The following is a 16193-nucleotide window of genomic DNA, read 5'->3' on the forward strand; positions in this document are numbered from 1 at the left end:
TTAACCTCTTGCACCACCAGGGAGGCCCCAAATTTTAAATATTTCTAACTCTTCTTTTACTTTAAAGTTACATTAAGGCTGTCTAAAATATATATATATATATATATATATATATATAGTTAAGGTCAGAGACATTCACATTCTGTGTAAGATCAATTAAAATTCCAGTGAGTCAACAAAGCAATTACATTAAAGTAAAAATATTACCAACATTTTGCTGTCGTATATATTTGAATGCACAAACTATGCTGATCTGAAGGAAATGCCTCATACTCCCTCTAGATCAGAAAGTACAACAGGTACAGAGCATCATGGTCTTCTTTGGTCTTCTTAGGGTGAAACTGGAGAAGCCACACGTCATGCCAGAGAGACGACCAACATGAAAACACAAACAGTCTCGTCATATTTTAGAGTAAGATATTAAATGGTGACGTGCTGTGCTAGGGATATTACTTATTGTAACTGTGATTTATAGACCAAAATCTTGTAAAAAAAAAAAAAATACCAGATTGCTTATAGCAAGAGAGAATTTTCAATATATTCCATTTACTGTTTGATAGATAACAAATATTTTAGTTTGTATTGTCAAAAACTTGTTGCTCAGTTCACTTTGATAGTTTACAGTAACATTAATGTATACAAGGTTGATCTTTTTTCATATTACTTTTTTTTAAAAGATTTATCTATTTATTCATACAGAACTGGGGTACAGGACAGAGATGCGGAGGGTGAGAGGATTCACCAGAGACAGAGTGGGGAGCAGAACAGGCAGATCGATGAAGTACACCACTGAGGGGAGCAGCGGGCGGGCCAGGAGAGGTCTGTGACGCCATGTGGATCTCCTCCAGGGCAGGCGGGGATCGAACTCATGTGGAAGTGGCTCAAGCTTCTTAGTGATGTGCTTTAACCTGCTGCGCCACCAGGGAGGGCCCTATATTACTTTTTAAAGATTTGCTTGTGTCTGGCCTGGGATACAGGCCAGACGTGCAGGGGATGAGCAGATTCACCTGAGATAGAGTGGGGAGCAGAACAGGCAGATCTACCAAAATATGCTGCTGAAGGAAGCAGTGGGCAGATCAGAATAGATCTGCTGTGCCATGTGGGTCACTTCCCTGGGTGGGGACACAGTTGGTGCTGCAGTGGCTGTGGAAAGCTTCACAGTGCTGCACTTTAACCCATTGCGCCACCAGGGAGGGCCCTACAAGTTTGATCTTAAAGGAGGTCTACAACTTGGTTGTTTCGTCCCATGTAAACATTTCCACTGGAATTAAATCCAAACCTAAACCTAAATGGGCTTTTAGTTCGATACTATAATAATTTCTAATAAGTATAATTATTATAATTTATACAATTTATAGTTATAATTTATAATTATTTATAAAAATAATAATTTCTCCTTTCCACTCCTGAATGAGTTTAGACAGGTAGATAAAGCTGATGATCATCCATCTCTACCCCATATCTCACTACACTATAGACCAGGTGGAAACCTCAAAATAAAAAGAGGTCCAGTGTACTGAAGAGGTAAGAGAAACTCAGGAAAATGCTAAGAAAGTGAATCGTGCATTCTTAGCATAGAGTGAAGGTGACCTTTCCTCCCTGGATGATATGGGAGGAAGAAAAGAAAAAATTACTTTTATTTTCACTGTGCTCTGGACTATTCTACATAACCCTGCCCACATTATTGAGTCCAGTTCTTGTTTATCTCTTCTACTGAAATCCTGTTAATCAGTCAATGAAAATGAAAAGAAATACCACCTAAAACTTGGAATTTATCAATGTTACATTTTTAATGTGTGGGGTGAAGAAAAAAATAGGTTATATTTGCTATAGGATTTCAGAAAAGAAATGCAGTTCCCAAGGGAATCCTGAAATACTTATAAAAATAGCTAGGTAGTTTTATTACATCGTTTTCAAGATCTAAGTTCATAGCAGACAGAGGCCCTTAATCACCATTGAGTAGCACTGATATGTCTGCAAGCTCAGTATCTCATGTGTCCTGCTGAGCGTTCACCTAATGTCAGGTCTGCGGCACAGCTGAACCACCAAGCACTACAGCGGATTCTTTTCTTTCTTTTAAGTGCATTACCTGAGACCATGATCACACCACTGTTGGTCACATCAAACACTGTGTACGTTTAAACCACTGGTTCATAAAATTGTTTTACACCACAAGCTAAAGTGAAAAGAGACAGAAAATTTCATATAAACTGAATATATCTTTAAAGTTATTTTTCATTCTTCAGAGAAGAATGAACTAGTGTTAACACTGCCCTACTGAAAAAGCAAAGGCAATGCCTACCTTGCAGTCAGCCCTTGCACGGAATACCAGCAGCTGAGTCTCTCACTTTGTATCTCCCATGCCTGGCAGATGTTTGTGTGAGTAAAGGAATGATGGCTCCCAGGTACATGTAATGCAGAAGGACTTCAGACTGGCAGAACCAGCTGTCTGAAGATCGCATCTGAGTCTCACTGCCCAGAGGACGCCATACAAATCGAGTGTCTTGTCAGCTGCCCAATTTCAGTGTTTGGGTAACACCAGCTTTGTACTTTCAACACTAAAAGAGATCCAGCTATCAACGGCTGTTAATGTCCATATCTTCACTACCTTGCTGATAAACTGACATCCTGCTATTTGACATACTAGTTTTCTGGTGTTTACTTATAATTGAATCAAATTATCCTCATACATTACACTTAGTTGCCCAGCAGTTAGCTGTTTCACCAAGGTTTTGTAATGGAACATCGTTTTACTATCTATCTGATTTTTACAACTCTAAAATAAATTAAAAATTATTGAATTGGCACAGATTAGGGTATTTACATGGATCTACTTATTTGTGTAGTTTTGTCCCATATACTAAACAGCATTAGCATCTCAGTTCTTATTTTCTAGTAGGGGATAATTCTGACAGGGGTAAAGTATTAATTTTCATACTTTTTATAAAGAGTTAAGGAAGGAGGCCCTCCCTGGTGGTGCAGTGGGGTAAAGCACAGCACTGTGAAGCTGGCCTGGGTCTTGGTGGGAGCTCGATCCCTGCCCTGGAGGTGACCCACGTGGTGTGGCAGGCCTCTCCTGTCTTGCCTGCTGCTCCCCTCAGCAGTGTACTTCGTCAATCTGCCTGTTCTGCCCTCACTCACTGGCCCTGCACCACTGGCTTGTACCCCAGTTCTGTATGCATAAATAAATAAATATTTTTTTAAAAAAAGAGTTAAACCAGATTGTGTGCCTAAGTATTATAATTCAGCGTTTCCCTGAGATACAGTTTTTTACATCTGAATCAAAATAATTTTATCTCTGAAGTTGACTTAATTTACATCCTTTTGATAGCTAAATTCTGCATTCTGCAATACATTTTATGAATAAATCTCTAATTCTTAAAATACTAAAAATAAAAATTTTAATACAGGCTTCCCTCCACTTACTGTAAATTAGTGTGACCATGAAACATTCAGTTTTCAGAATTTGTACTTATCATAGAATAAAGACCTGTAAGCTCATAAGTTTTTGTATGGCTCACTGAGAAATTTATTTTTGTTGCATATTATAGTATTCTCTGATGGATTTGTTATCCAAAATGGTGGTGGGCCAACCTCACTTTGTCCGTTGCATCAAACCCAATAATGAACGTCAGGCAAGAAAATATGACAGAGAGAAAGTTCTGCTACAGCTTCGTTACACAGGAATTCTGGAAACAGCAAGAATTCGAAGACTAGGATACTCACATCGGATACTTTTTGCTAACTTTATAAAGCGGTATGCAAATTTCTTTTTAAGTTCTGTGTATGGTTTGTCTACAAGTTCTTTAGAAGAATTATAGAAAAAGAACAGTTATTAAAGATAGGTATAGAAATAGGCATTAGGTTTAAATAATCAACTATACAGGTCAAATAGGAAGCACTCACTTTAATAAGGTTTCTTAATGGAAAAAAAAGTAGATTTCCTGTACTGCAAGCCAGATGTGTCAGCCTTTAAAGTTCCTTCATTGTACTGGAAGGGGAGTTTCACCTCCAGGGCAGCTTGATGGGTGTGCCACCCCTGCCATCACACGGGTCTAGCGTTTGGAAGCTTTGAAAGACCACATACCTGCTCAAAGACCCTGCTGCTACTATCTTCTAAAATCCTTAACAGTTGGTGACAGGGCCTTGCATTTTAATTTTGTACCAAGTCTCACTAATTCTGTAACTGGGGAGGAATACTGAATTTCAAAACTGGCTTGATCATCAGGAATTAACATTCCAATTAAGGTTACTAGAACAATAAAGCATCACACAGTACTAAATACCAAGGTCCAAGGAAATGATAAAAACAGTGTGTGAATTCAGAGAGGAGAAAGACTCAAAAAAGAGCCCGAGCTGGGGTCTGATGATGGATATAGTTTGTGTGAAAGACAGGTAGGTGATTTTTCATTGTGCTTGTTGGTATGCCTGAGACTTGGATTCAGTTGGCTTGGTGAGCAAGCATTAGTGAAGTCACAGAAAGTATATGTTGGGGAAAGAAAGGAAAACTGATCAGGATAAAATGATCAAGAAAGAGCATGACTGCCTGACTAAATGTACAGTTTCAAAATTGCCCATAGTTTTAGAATATGAACCATAACAGAGAAATAAAATTTTCTTATCATAGTCAATTGAAAATAGCTTATTTAGAAGGTCTGAAATGGGTACAAATTCTTAAATGTGCTTCAAGTCCTGTTCTGTTATAAAATTGCGAATTACTGCATGTTAGTGGAGGAAGCAGGGGAACCAAGCAGCCAAAGAACATGAACAGTTGTTGTTCCAGAAACAGGACATTCCAGAAATAAAAGGCTAATTTTTTTCTCTGCCACTAATTTGAAAGCTGTCATCCAGATTGTCATAGACTCTTAGGAAGTCAGACCAACTTGTAAAGGCCCTGCGGAGGTGTAAATGGGATAAATGACCCTACCTGGCCTGCCTCGCCCTTTAAGTAGCCTTCCGTGCATCACATGGAATTCAGCAGGCCCTTTGTCTGTTCTGTGGTACACTTGCTCTTCTGTTTGTGACAAAAAAATGATCAAGGGAAGAGACAGAGCATGAACAGCCTTTGCATTATATACTGTTTAACTATAGTTGCCTCAAATGAATCCTTATACAAAGAAGACCCTGAAGTTAGCTCATTTTTCCAGAAGGTATCATTTCTACCCCTTCCCAACTCATCCTTACATAACTTCCCCAACCTTTGAAAACACCTAATTTTTCCATCCTTTCTAAGAACCAGGAAAATTTTCAGAGACTTTCAAGTTAGAAAGGACATGATCAGATTTTCTTTGCATTGAAGTAATTCCAACTTCTGTGAAACTGGGGAGAGGAGAGTGGAGGGAGTGAAGAAGGGCATAACCAGTGAGAGGCAATGACAAGTTGGAGTCTCTCCTGCATTAACCCCTGACTCACTTACTGATATGGTAAACCAATAGCAGAAAACTCCAGGGAGAGACATCATGTAACTCATGTAACTCAAGGAAGAACAGTGGTGAAAGGCATGTATACATGGTGAAAGCTTGTGTGGAATTAAACTCTTCATTTTCAAGATCAGCTTCCAGTACTTCTGTGAAGATGAGAAAAAGAATCAAAGCTTTCTGTCTGCATCTTACTACTACATTCAGTGCCCAGAGAAGTTACTTTCTAAAAAATACCCAGCTAATTTTGTTTGAGTGACACAGCTTTGGGGGGAGATTTTGGCATTAAGTCTTGAAAAGTGATCACTAAAGTGAAAAACAATATTCAAATTGACACAAGTAAACTGGTCCAAATTTGTGTGGATCTGGAGTTCATTCGAGCTTTCCTAAGAATCCCCTGTGTTAAGTCTCAGGGGTCTCCCCTCCCCTGTACACAACTGTCCAGTTGCCACCTGACCGCTGAGACATTGGAACTTTGTGAAATACTAACCAGCCTTCTCCCATTTGAAGGTACCATGTTCTCTGCTACAAGTGGAATGAAGATCCGCCAGTCAGCCCTGATACCTGTGTCGCCATTTTGGAAAAAGCTGGCCTTGATAATTGGGCTCTTGGAAAAACAAAAGTAATGTTTTTGTGTCATTTTTTTTTAAAAAAGTTACTAGCTATAACTTTTGATAATTATTGAAAATAGCATGGCTTATTATGTTATAGAATCTGTAGCTTGACATAGGGCAAGCAAATTGGTAAATTCATACAGATTTCCTTCTTGGGCAAACTTAAAATAGTTTTGCTCTTATAAAGATTTCTTTGATGAAACTCAGGAAAAATTCATCTTGAAAATGTATCTCAAAATGGATGAACTTTATAATGAAAATTCTTCACTTCAAATACTACTGAAAACAGATCAAGACATTCTCCCTACTGCCTCACTACCAAATGTGGTCACAAAACTTTAGAGAATTATAATGATCTAAATAGGATTGTTTTTCTAATTCTCAATTCTGCTTCAATTGTAACTTAAAATTTATTCAGAGTGAAATATTTGCCATTATTATTAGATTTGTCATATGTGTTTGGATATATCAGTATACTAGATTTGAGAAACTATATAAGAGCTAGTGTTTTTAATCCTGTAGAGACTAAAATAATAACTCATAACCAGTTTTGAATATAGGAGTATCACAGGTGACTGCTGGAAGAAAGATTGCATTAGGCATCTCAGGTATCCCCAAAGTTTTGCAAGATGGGACTGAGGAAATAAACAGGTGAGAGGTGTACCAAGTGTATCACTGGAAAAGAGAGTCAAGCTAAGGCCAGAAAGTACTTGTAGGTGGACACTTAAGAATAACCACTACACATCGTAGATGGAGACTGGAACATACACCTTGGCAAGAAATACAAAGCTGTGACTAGGTAGGAGAATATTCATAATATTTGAATTAGAAGTTAGACCTATGTCAATTGATGCTTTTTTTTAATATGTCTTAGACTGAGTGTCCTACATATTTGGTAATCCATATTTACTTTAGTAGTAAGGGAAATTTTGGAACATTAAAAAGATTTGCACTTTATTTGCATTATCTTCTTTTAGATGTACACAAAGATGAATTTCATCAAGCCAGAATCTCATGATTTATGGTCTGAAACACATGCCTAACTTCAAATAGAGTTTTTACTTATAAAAAGGCCCTTTTCGTTCCATTCTGCATGATATTTAAGTTGCATTTTAAAGCTATTTGTATTTTTCCACTTCACCTTTTCCAACTCATTAAGATGGATAAAAAGTATTCAATATAGGAACATTTCTAAAGCTGCAAAAAAAAAAATGACCTTTTTAAACAGATTGAATTTTAAATGAATTGTCAACAGCAGAATGGACTAAGTATATTAACATCTAGAGTCCTGTAGAAATTAAAACTAAATTCAATCAAAACCAATAATGCTGAACTGTTTGCCTGTGGTGCCCAGCTCTCAACTAATGGAATGTGAGAGAATTCTGTGCTTACCAGGTCTCATGACTCAGCAATTAAATTTGAATTTAAGTGACTTTCGTCGTGGATTCAATAAACTCTCTTTGTGGTCATTTTTACTAGTAGCCAGGAAAAGAGGGGGGGAAATGTCTTATTTCCTGGAAGAGGTTGCCCAAGCCTTAAGATCTCTCCCCCGTGTTCCAGTTCATTCTGATTCTGAAATGATCAAGATTATTCAGCCCTCTTTCCCCAAGCTTGTCTCTGTCTGCTGAGAATGCCGAATTTCTCCCTGGGGCTTTCTTTGCCTTTTCCCTCCACTGTTAACATTCTGAGCCCCTTATTCATCTTTGTTACTCAGCAGGTAGTACATAGAATTGGCCTCAATAAACATTTGATGAATGAACTACTATTGTTCAACTACTAATTGAATTGTTCTCTGTCTTACAATAAATTTGTAAGATTTTTCATTTAGGAAATACAATTATCTTTTTAAAGCATAAAAGTTAGTTTTACACACAGTAGAGGATGCGAAAGTGTTGATTAAAAAGCTTTAGCATCTTCTACTTTTACTGTTAACCTGGCGTAAATAGGCAGTGTGATTGTTGAACTGTTTTCCTTCTCAAAGGTAGGTTTCCTTCAAGCATAAAAATCTGTAACGTAATAGCAACATACAGCCCATGAGAAGGAAAAGATGGTAACTTCCAGAATTTAAAAACTTTATTATATTCTTCCAAGCCTATCACATGACTATTTCATATGAATGTGCCATAGTTTTATTTGTATTTTATTTTAATTCTTTTAAGGTATTCCTTAAATATTATCATGTGGAACAGTTAAATTTAATGCGAAAGGAAGCCATTGACAAGCTTATTTTGATTCAAGCCTGTGTCAGAGGATTCTTGGGGTCAAGAAGGTACCAAAAAATGCAAAAGAAAAGGAAAGAGAGCGCAATAATAATACAGTCAGGTAATCACTCAGACTGCCTCAAAAGCCTTACAAAAACCTCATGTTTAGATATGGGCATGAAATCCAATTTTATGTGTAAGTCTCAAATGCTTATGTAGCTTTTGCATTTAATTCCAGACTGCTACTTTGATACCTTCGCTATATTAAATCTAAATCCGATTGTTTTAGTGATTGACACTTTTAATATTTGAATAAATGTTTTGTTTTAAATAAAATAATTATATTTTAAATTTTCTGTCAGGTATTAATAAAACACAATTGACCTATTGTGCAGGAGATAGCAAGTGATTGAATTAATTATGGATCTCAAGAATCATTATATTCCATTAGATAATCAAATTTTTCCTACTTTATTCCAAAGGTTACACTTGCCATAATTTTTGACAACTTAATTAAATCTCATTTTGTTAAAGGGCATTCATTTCTTTCTGTTAGCTGTAGGGAAATAATATTTATACTACTCCTACCTCAAATTTTTTATTAAAATTTATTAGTAGACTTATGGGGCTTTATTTTGTAATTTTTCTATAAGAAACAAATTTAGAACCTGCCATGGTCTGCTTGCTATAATATCTTTCAAAGGTTTTTAACTGGACATTCATAGTAAAAATTGTGTTTTCTCTGGAACTTGATGAACACACATACTACAAGCAATGTTACTTGGATATATTCTGCTTTCAAATCTTCTGTTCTCATCTCTTCTCCTCTTAGCTATTTCATGTTTAGATGTTAGCTATAGCCTACTGGGTCGATTTTATGATCCACTATGAGTTACAGTGTTTGCTCAGAAGAATTCTGATGTGGTGGGCAAAACAGCTAATTAATATTCAAAAGATTCATGGTCCAGTGCCAAGTCTGTTGGTCTATAGTGGCTCGTTATCAACTCTTAGAACTTTAAGCCCTTCATTTCTCTTAAGACATCACAATGCAAACCTGTTTGAGCTCTAATTCTTTCCCCATAATGCCAGAATCCATAAAGGATGACCACATGATCTTCATAGTCCTTTATTCATCCCACATAGTAAAAATACTTTTTTTTTGCAGAAAAAAAAGTGTGGTGGTACAGATAATATATAATATATAATATATATATGATTATATATATATTATATATATATATTATTTGCTCTGAATTATCTTTCTGATGTAAAAAAAAAAGTAAATCTAAGTTCTGAAATATGTCCATCTCTGAGGATAATGGGCCAAAATTTCAAAACATAGATAATATACCTAGACAATATGGTTTCCCCCCATGAATAGCTATAAACATGGAAAAATAAAAGGTAAATAATTACTAGCAAATTTTAAGCAAATTAATATATTTTGTTGTTTTCAGTAACTTAGCTCATCTCTATCATCTTTGTTTCATTACAATCTTTATGATTTTAAATAATAATCTTAACATCAGTAAGTTCCCTCCTTAACATGAATGGTACTTTAGTTATCTTCTTTCTATATAGTTTGTCATCTGGAAGAGTCTTGTTAACGAACTCCCTTCTTTTTCTGACCTGTTCTATTTGGCAGTGTTAATTTCATTTTCTTCTTTGACTCTGGTGGCAAAGAAAAAACAAGCCTTGTTTCTACTCAATTAATTACGCTTACTACTCACTTATTATGTTTAAAACTACTCCAGACTTTATGTGTTTCAGCTGCAAGAGGACATCTGGTCAGGAAACAAAGAAAAGAAATTGTTAACATGAAGAACACAGCATTAGCGACCATTCAGACTCAGAATCAGGAACCTGACTACAAGAAAAAAATTGAAAATAAAAGGTATAATGTTCATTCTTACACCATTTTTACACTATGGATTTTTCAGATCTGTAAGTTAACAAAGTATGTTTACAGTCTTCCTCTTACCAGGCTCCTAATGTATTGTTACATTAAATGTCCTATTTGAGAGGTCATTTGCATTTCACACTGATGACCACAATTTCTTTCTCAAAGTTTTTTCCGTCTAGGCTTCTGCCAGACTTGTGTGCATACCTGCTTCTGATTCTGTCTGTGTGTCCTGTGCTAATTCCTCTTCTTCTCCCCATATTTAAATCATCCCCCATAACTCAACAATGTCCCCGGACACTCTCATTTGTTCCTAAATCAGTATCCAGTTTTTAGAGCACAGCATCTTAGTTCTATCTTCCTAACTTCCTAAGTACTTGTTACAGATCTGCCTGAACTCACTAATACAGAAGATTTTATGATAAGCAGTGGGGACACAATTATTTGAACTTCAGCTTTAGGAGATATAATTTAATATAATGCAATTATGCTATTTAAAATATACATCCTGATGATTTATATACACATTACCCCCATCCCCGGTCTAGCTAGTTAATTAACACATTTACCACCTCACATAGTTGTATGTGTGTGAGAAAACACTTGCCTTCTACACAGAAGATTTCAGTCACACAATACATTGCCATTGACTGTTGTCACCACGATCTACATTAGATCCTCAGACCGTGTTCCTCAGGTAGCTGAAATGTGTGCTTTACCAACCTCCCCTGTTTCCACCACCCCACGACCCCAACAAACTGCTTTCCTAGTCTCTGTTTCCATGGGTGACATTTTTCCTTTTCAAATTTCACATATGTGGCACTGTGCAATATTTGCTTTTCTCTATCTAGTTAATTCCAAAATAGTTAATAATTTTTCGTTGACTATGAAAGAATAGAGATCTTTGTTATCTTTGTGGCAATGGCTTCATTTCCTCTGGATTTTTATCCAGAACTGGAATTGGCGGATCGAATCATAGTTATATTTTTAGTTTCTTGGGAGCCTCATTCTGCTTCCTATAGGATTGTGCCAGTTTACATTCCCTCCAGCTATGCACAGCAGTTCCCTTTGCTTCACATCCTCACCAACACTTGTTATTCTTTTTTTAATATTTTCATTATACCACCCTTCATTTTTGTACAATGTATGGTTTCCCTGTGAAATTCCCACCACCCATTCCCCCGTGCACCATCCTATAGTCCCTTGTGCACTTCCCACCCCTGTCCTGGTCCTTCTCCCTCCTCCTCTCCTACAGAATGTCTCTGATCTATAGTTGCCTGGTGATTTTGATTTTTACTTTATTATAGTTACTTTTTCTCTGGTTCCTTTTTTGTTTTCTCTACATTCCTCCTATAAGTGAGACCATTCGATATTTTTCTTTTTCTCTCTAGCTTATTTAGCTGAGCATAATATAATCCCTTCCAGTTTTATCCATTTCGCTGCAAAGGACACGAGTTTATGTTTATTGCAGCACTATTTACAAAAGGTAAGCTATGGAAGCAATCCAGATGCCAAAAATAAATGACTGGATTAAGAAGATAATGTGGTGTATTTACACGATGGAATATTACTCAGCGATCAAAAAGACACTTGTTATCTTTTGTGTTTTTGACATGGGCCATTGTGACGTGTGAGGTAGTATCTCAATGTGGTTTGGATTTGCATTGCCCTGATAATTAGTGGTGGCAAGTACACCTTTAGCTATGTGTATGTCTTTTTGCAAAAAATATTTGTTCAATTCCTCTGCCCAATTTTCAATTGAGTTTGGGTTTTTTGGATTTTGGGGTTTTTTGTTTCTGCTATTGAATTATATGAGTTCTTTATATATTTGGGACATTAATTTCTTATCAGTGATAGGGTTTTGCAAATATTTTCTTCCATTCTCTCTTTTTCTTTAATTTTATAATAAAAGAAACACTGCTTTTTCTTAAATTTTATAAGCTTCTTCTTGAGAGCAATAGATGTAGACCATATTTAAAGTCTAGTATGTCAGCGCAGTGAACAAACTTGCTTACTTGGTCAAAATCCAGATGTATTTCCCACAATGTGGGTACTTTGTTTGGAAAGGAGCGTATTTTGAAGTGATTTAATTACTATGACTTTTATTTTGATACTTCATTAAATGATAATATACTAGGATATTTTTCACTTGAAGTTGAAACTGGTTTTCTCGTCATCTAAGTACTTATCACAGTTGTTGCTAGAGAAAATATCTTAGGAAACATTTGGTTAATGTGACCTATAAATTCTTTTTGTCCCTTTTTCATTTGTTGGTTCCTTTTTTTCCTCCCAAAATTAAATGACTGGTAAAGAGGGTAATAAACTCTAGTTCAGTATCAGATACTCAGTTGCAATATATTTTACACAGGGAGTCTTTTGTGACGAAGCTGACAGAATATGCCATCTCTGCTAATGGAACAATCATTCCAGCTTCAAATAATAAAGGGAGAGCATCTGTCGTGAAGACATCTGCTTCCAAGGCTGAAGAGAAAATCACTGATGCTTTTGAGAGTATCCACAAGGGATGTCTAGTTCATAACAAAATTAGTAACATGGCAGGGGAAGAGACCAAGCAGGAATTGTACCTGTTGGAAGACCCTTGGGCAGAAGTAAGCCCCAAACAGAAATATGGCAGAGATTTGGAAGAGAACAGTAAACTGAGGAAAATGGAGAAGGAGGATACTGTAGTCCCGAACTACTGTCAGAGATTTACAGAAGAAAGGAATTTTGAAGAGTCTAAAGCAGCCTGTGTAGGAAGGAATGGCAAATCAGAAAGGCCTAGCACCCCAGGACTTTGGCTAGCTGAGAGTGAGACTAAGCAGCCTTCTTTTAAAAAATTGTTAGAAGCTGGTTGTAGCCAGAGATCAGTTTATAAAAATGCAAATAGCAAGGACAAAGAAAAGAGGACATCAGTGGTCACCCAAAATGCACCCTCAAGTGGCCATGAGAAAAGCCAGTTGACATGTGAGACAGTAAAAGAGAGACAAGTTGAACCAGTGACCTCAACCTGTGACGAAGATAAAGCAGCGGTGTTCATTCAGAGCAAATTTCGGGGTTACAAGCGAAGGCAGCAAGTGAGGAGGGACAGGATGTCTTCTTTTAAAAATCAAAAGATTGTTGCATCACCCCCAGAAGCAGCAAGAGATACTCACCATCTGTTTTCCTATCACACAAAACATGAGGAACCTTGTAATATCAAGATGAATCATGACGATATCTCAAAAAGAATTTCAGAAAAAGAAGCACGTGACTTGACAATTTTTTCAAAGCAGGTATGTAAATAAATTTGTTAATTAAAAAAATCTCTTGGTATATCCAAAAGCTGAATTGAAAAAAATGAACTGATTTATTTTTTTCATCTTTTTTGTGCGAATGAAAACCCTTTAAAGAAAAGTCTTCAAGGGTTTTAGTGTTTAAATAGCCATAAAATTTTAAACCACCTGACTATGATAAAAATAGGATAGAAGGGCCCTCCCTGGTGGCACAGTGGGTTAAAGCACAGCACTAAGAATCTAAAAGCACTTCAGCGTGAGTTCAATCCCCTGCCCAGGAGGTGACCCACATGGCGCGGCAGACCTCTTCTGACCCACCTGCTGCTCCCCTCAGCAGTGTACCTGATCAGTCGGCCTATTCTGCTCCCCACTCTGTCTCTGGTGAAGCCTCTCACTGCCCCTGCACCTCTGGCCTGTACCCCAGTTCTGTATGAATAAATAAATAAATCTTAAAAAAATAATAATAATAACCTCACTTGCTACATGCTGAGACATTGAAAAGTAGAATGACGGTTCATCACCGAGAACTGGCTGATAGACCATTGGAGTGGATTCATCGTCACCTGAGGAGAAAGCTACAGGCAGAGAGGCAGCAGACTCATATTCAGCCTCGCAGGAAAAAGCCATGTTAACAGATAAGACAGAGAGGACGCAATGGAAAGAGAGGAGCCAGAGGAACGTAGCCCTAAAGTCAGGCTACAAAGACTGCAAAGGGAAGGAGAGAGTTGACAAGCTAAGGCAGCAGCAGGATTCCTTGGGATAAAGGCAGAAAGGCAGTCACAGCTGTATGGGGATGACAGAAGTGAATCTCAGGAACCCCAGGAGGGAGTTCGTCAGAAACAGTGTCTGTCGAACATTACGGGTCTGGCACTTTAAATGGAAAATGTGAGATGGACAAAGGGGAGGTTCTGTCCAGTGAAGACTTCATGAGACCTTGTTACAAGGGTAAGTGTGGGTGCTGGAGAGGGGTGACCTGAGAGTCCCAGAGACGGTTGGCCCGAAATTGGTCAGGTTCTAATGTACCTGTGGAACTCTGAATTAATTTCCTTGATTTAATCTGATATCTGACCTTCTTTTTAGATATCAAAGGTGTCTGAAGAGTATTTCATTCTGCAGAAAAAACTGAATGAAATTATTTTGTCGCAGCGACTGAAGCCTCTATATCTGGGTCTCTATCCTCGTAAGCCGCTTAATAGACGAGTTTCTTCTCAGCATTGCCTCTCAGGTAAAAATCAGTAGTAAGAACTTCCTGAGGGAAAAGGAAATGCCGAGGCTGTATTTGTTCATTAGCTTCCCATCTTTATTTCATGGACAATATGAGGTTGCCGTGTTTGGGGGAAAGCGTCATTTCGTTTCATTTCTTATAAACAGAGATACACTTTTCCAGAATGTTCTGCGTGTCTCCTGTGTTCTCTAACTTCAGTGTCCTATCTTTTCTTCTTTTTTTTTTTTTTCTTACAAACACTTTAACTAGGCCTTGACATATGACATCATATGGAACTAGGAAGGGTTATATGGCTTGCAAATGCTTCCTCCCAGTCCACAGATTGCTTTTAAATTTGTGGATAGTTTCCTTTGCTGTGCAGAAACCTTTTAGTTTGATATAACCACACTTGATTCTTGCTTTTGTTGTGCCAACTTCAGGCATCATATCCAAAAAGTCATTGCCAAGACCACTGTTAAGCAGCTATGCTTTCTTCCAGGATATTTATGGTTTCAAGCCTTATGTTTAAGTCTTTGACTCCTTTTGGTGACTTTTGTACATGGTGAAAGGTAAAGTCCAGTTTCATTCTTTTGCAAGAGGATGTTCTGTTTCAGCCCAGTTGACTAAGGAGACTGCCCATTCTCAATTGTGTGTATTCTCGGTGCCTTTGTAAAAAATTAGTTGACTATATATGTGCGGGTTTGTTTCTGGACTATCTATTTTGTTCCATTGGTCTGTGTGTTGTGTTTTTAGCCAGGGCTATATTGTTTTGATTACTTACAACTTATTTATAATACAGGTTGAAATCAGAGCATGTGATACCACCAACTCTTGTCAACAAACTTAAAAGCAGCAGTTTACTGAAAAGTTAAACTCACTTTCCTCTTTAATCTACCTTTTTTAAAAAATGAACTAAGAATATTAGAAATCAATTCCAAGTTTATCAAGAAAGGACAGTTACTCAGTGACATTTCTTTAATTCTCCAGGTGCAAAGGAAGAATCTCTTTACTCTGTGCAAGTTAAGAAGTTATATCCTCCACTATACTTATTTAAATTTACACTGGCAGACATCAGAATGGCCACATGTTCCTGAAAAAAGTATAAGTAAGGTCTGCAAGAGGGCTAAGGTGACCTGTGAGCACAGAGAGATCTAGGTAGAGTACCCAGAACCAAGGAGTGAGGCAGGACACCAGGAGATGCAGTCAATGCCAATGACCAGAAACTAAGCTAGTACCGTTATTCTCAGCTGATGCCACTGAAAAACCAAATATAACCACAGAGAAGATGGCCTGTCCACATTGTTTTTAAAGTTTGTCTTTACCTAATCCTTTGTTTGATTTCTTTATATTCCATATATAAATGTCACCCCTGATATATATTTATCTTTCTATTCCTGGCTTGTTTTCCTTAGCATAATGCCACAATGGCATGAGTTTATCATTTTTGATCACTGAGCTGTAATCCATTGTGTATATATATATATATAGCTTGTCATGACTTTCCGGACATCCCAATATATCTTATACATTACTGAACATACATTTTTTTTTAATTTGTTAAATTCCTATTTTGATTTTACTGTGA

At 37.0% G+C, this 16193-nt stretch overlaps 1 protein-coding gene across 1 annotated transcript in view; it reads left to right on the top strand.

Annotated features, from left to right (window-relative positions):
- Positions 1-16193, top strand: part of MYO3A (myosin IIIA) — a 121885-nt gene that overhangs the window by 91130 nt on the left and 14562 nt on the right. Inside the window, exons 23-29 of the mRNA XM_004691308.1 lie at positions 335-412; positions 3552-3757; positions 5928-6039; positions 8191-8353; positions 10003-10126; positions 12501-13404; positions 14485-14629. Coding sequence (XP_004691365.1) covers positions 335-412; positions 3552-3757; positions 5928-6039; positions 8191-8353; positions 10003-10126; positions 12501-13404; positions 14485-14629 — 1732 coding nt within the window. The remainder of the gene's footprint in view (positions 1-334; positions 413-3551; positions 3758-5927; positions 6040-8190; positions 8354-10002; positions 10127-12500; positions 13405-14484; positions 14630-16193) is intronic.

The sequence above is a fragment of the Condylura cristata genome, unplaced genomic scaffold (assembly GCF_000260355.1).
Source record: "Condylura cristata isolate star-nosed mole 26May11 unplaced genomic scaffold, ConCri1.0 scaffold00030, whole genome shotgun sequence".
Classification (NCBI taxonomy): domain Eukaryota; kingdom Metazoa; phylum Chordata; class Mammalia; order Eulipotyphla; family Talpidae; genus Condylura; species Condylura cristata.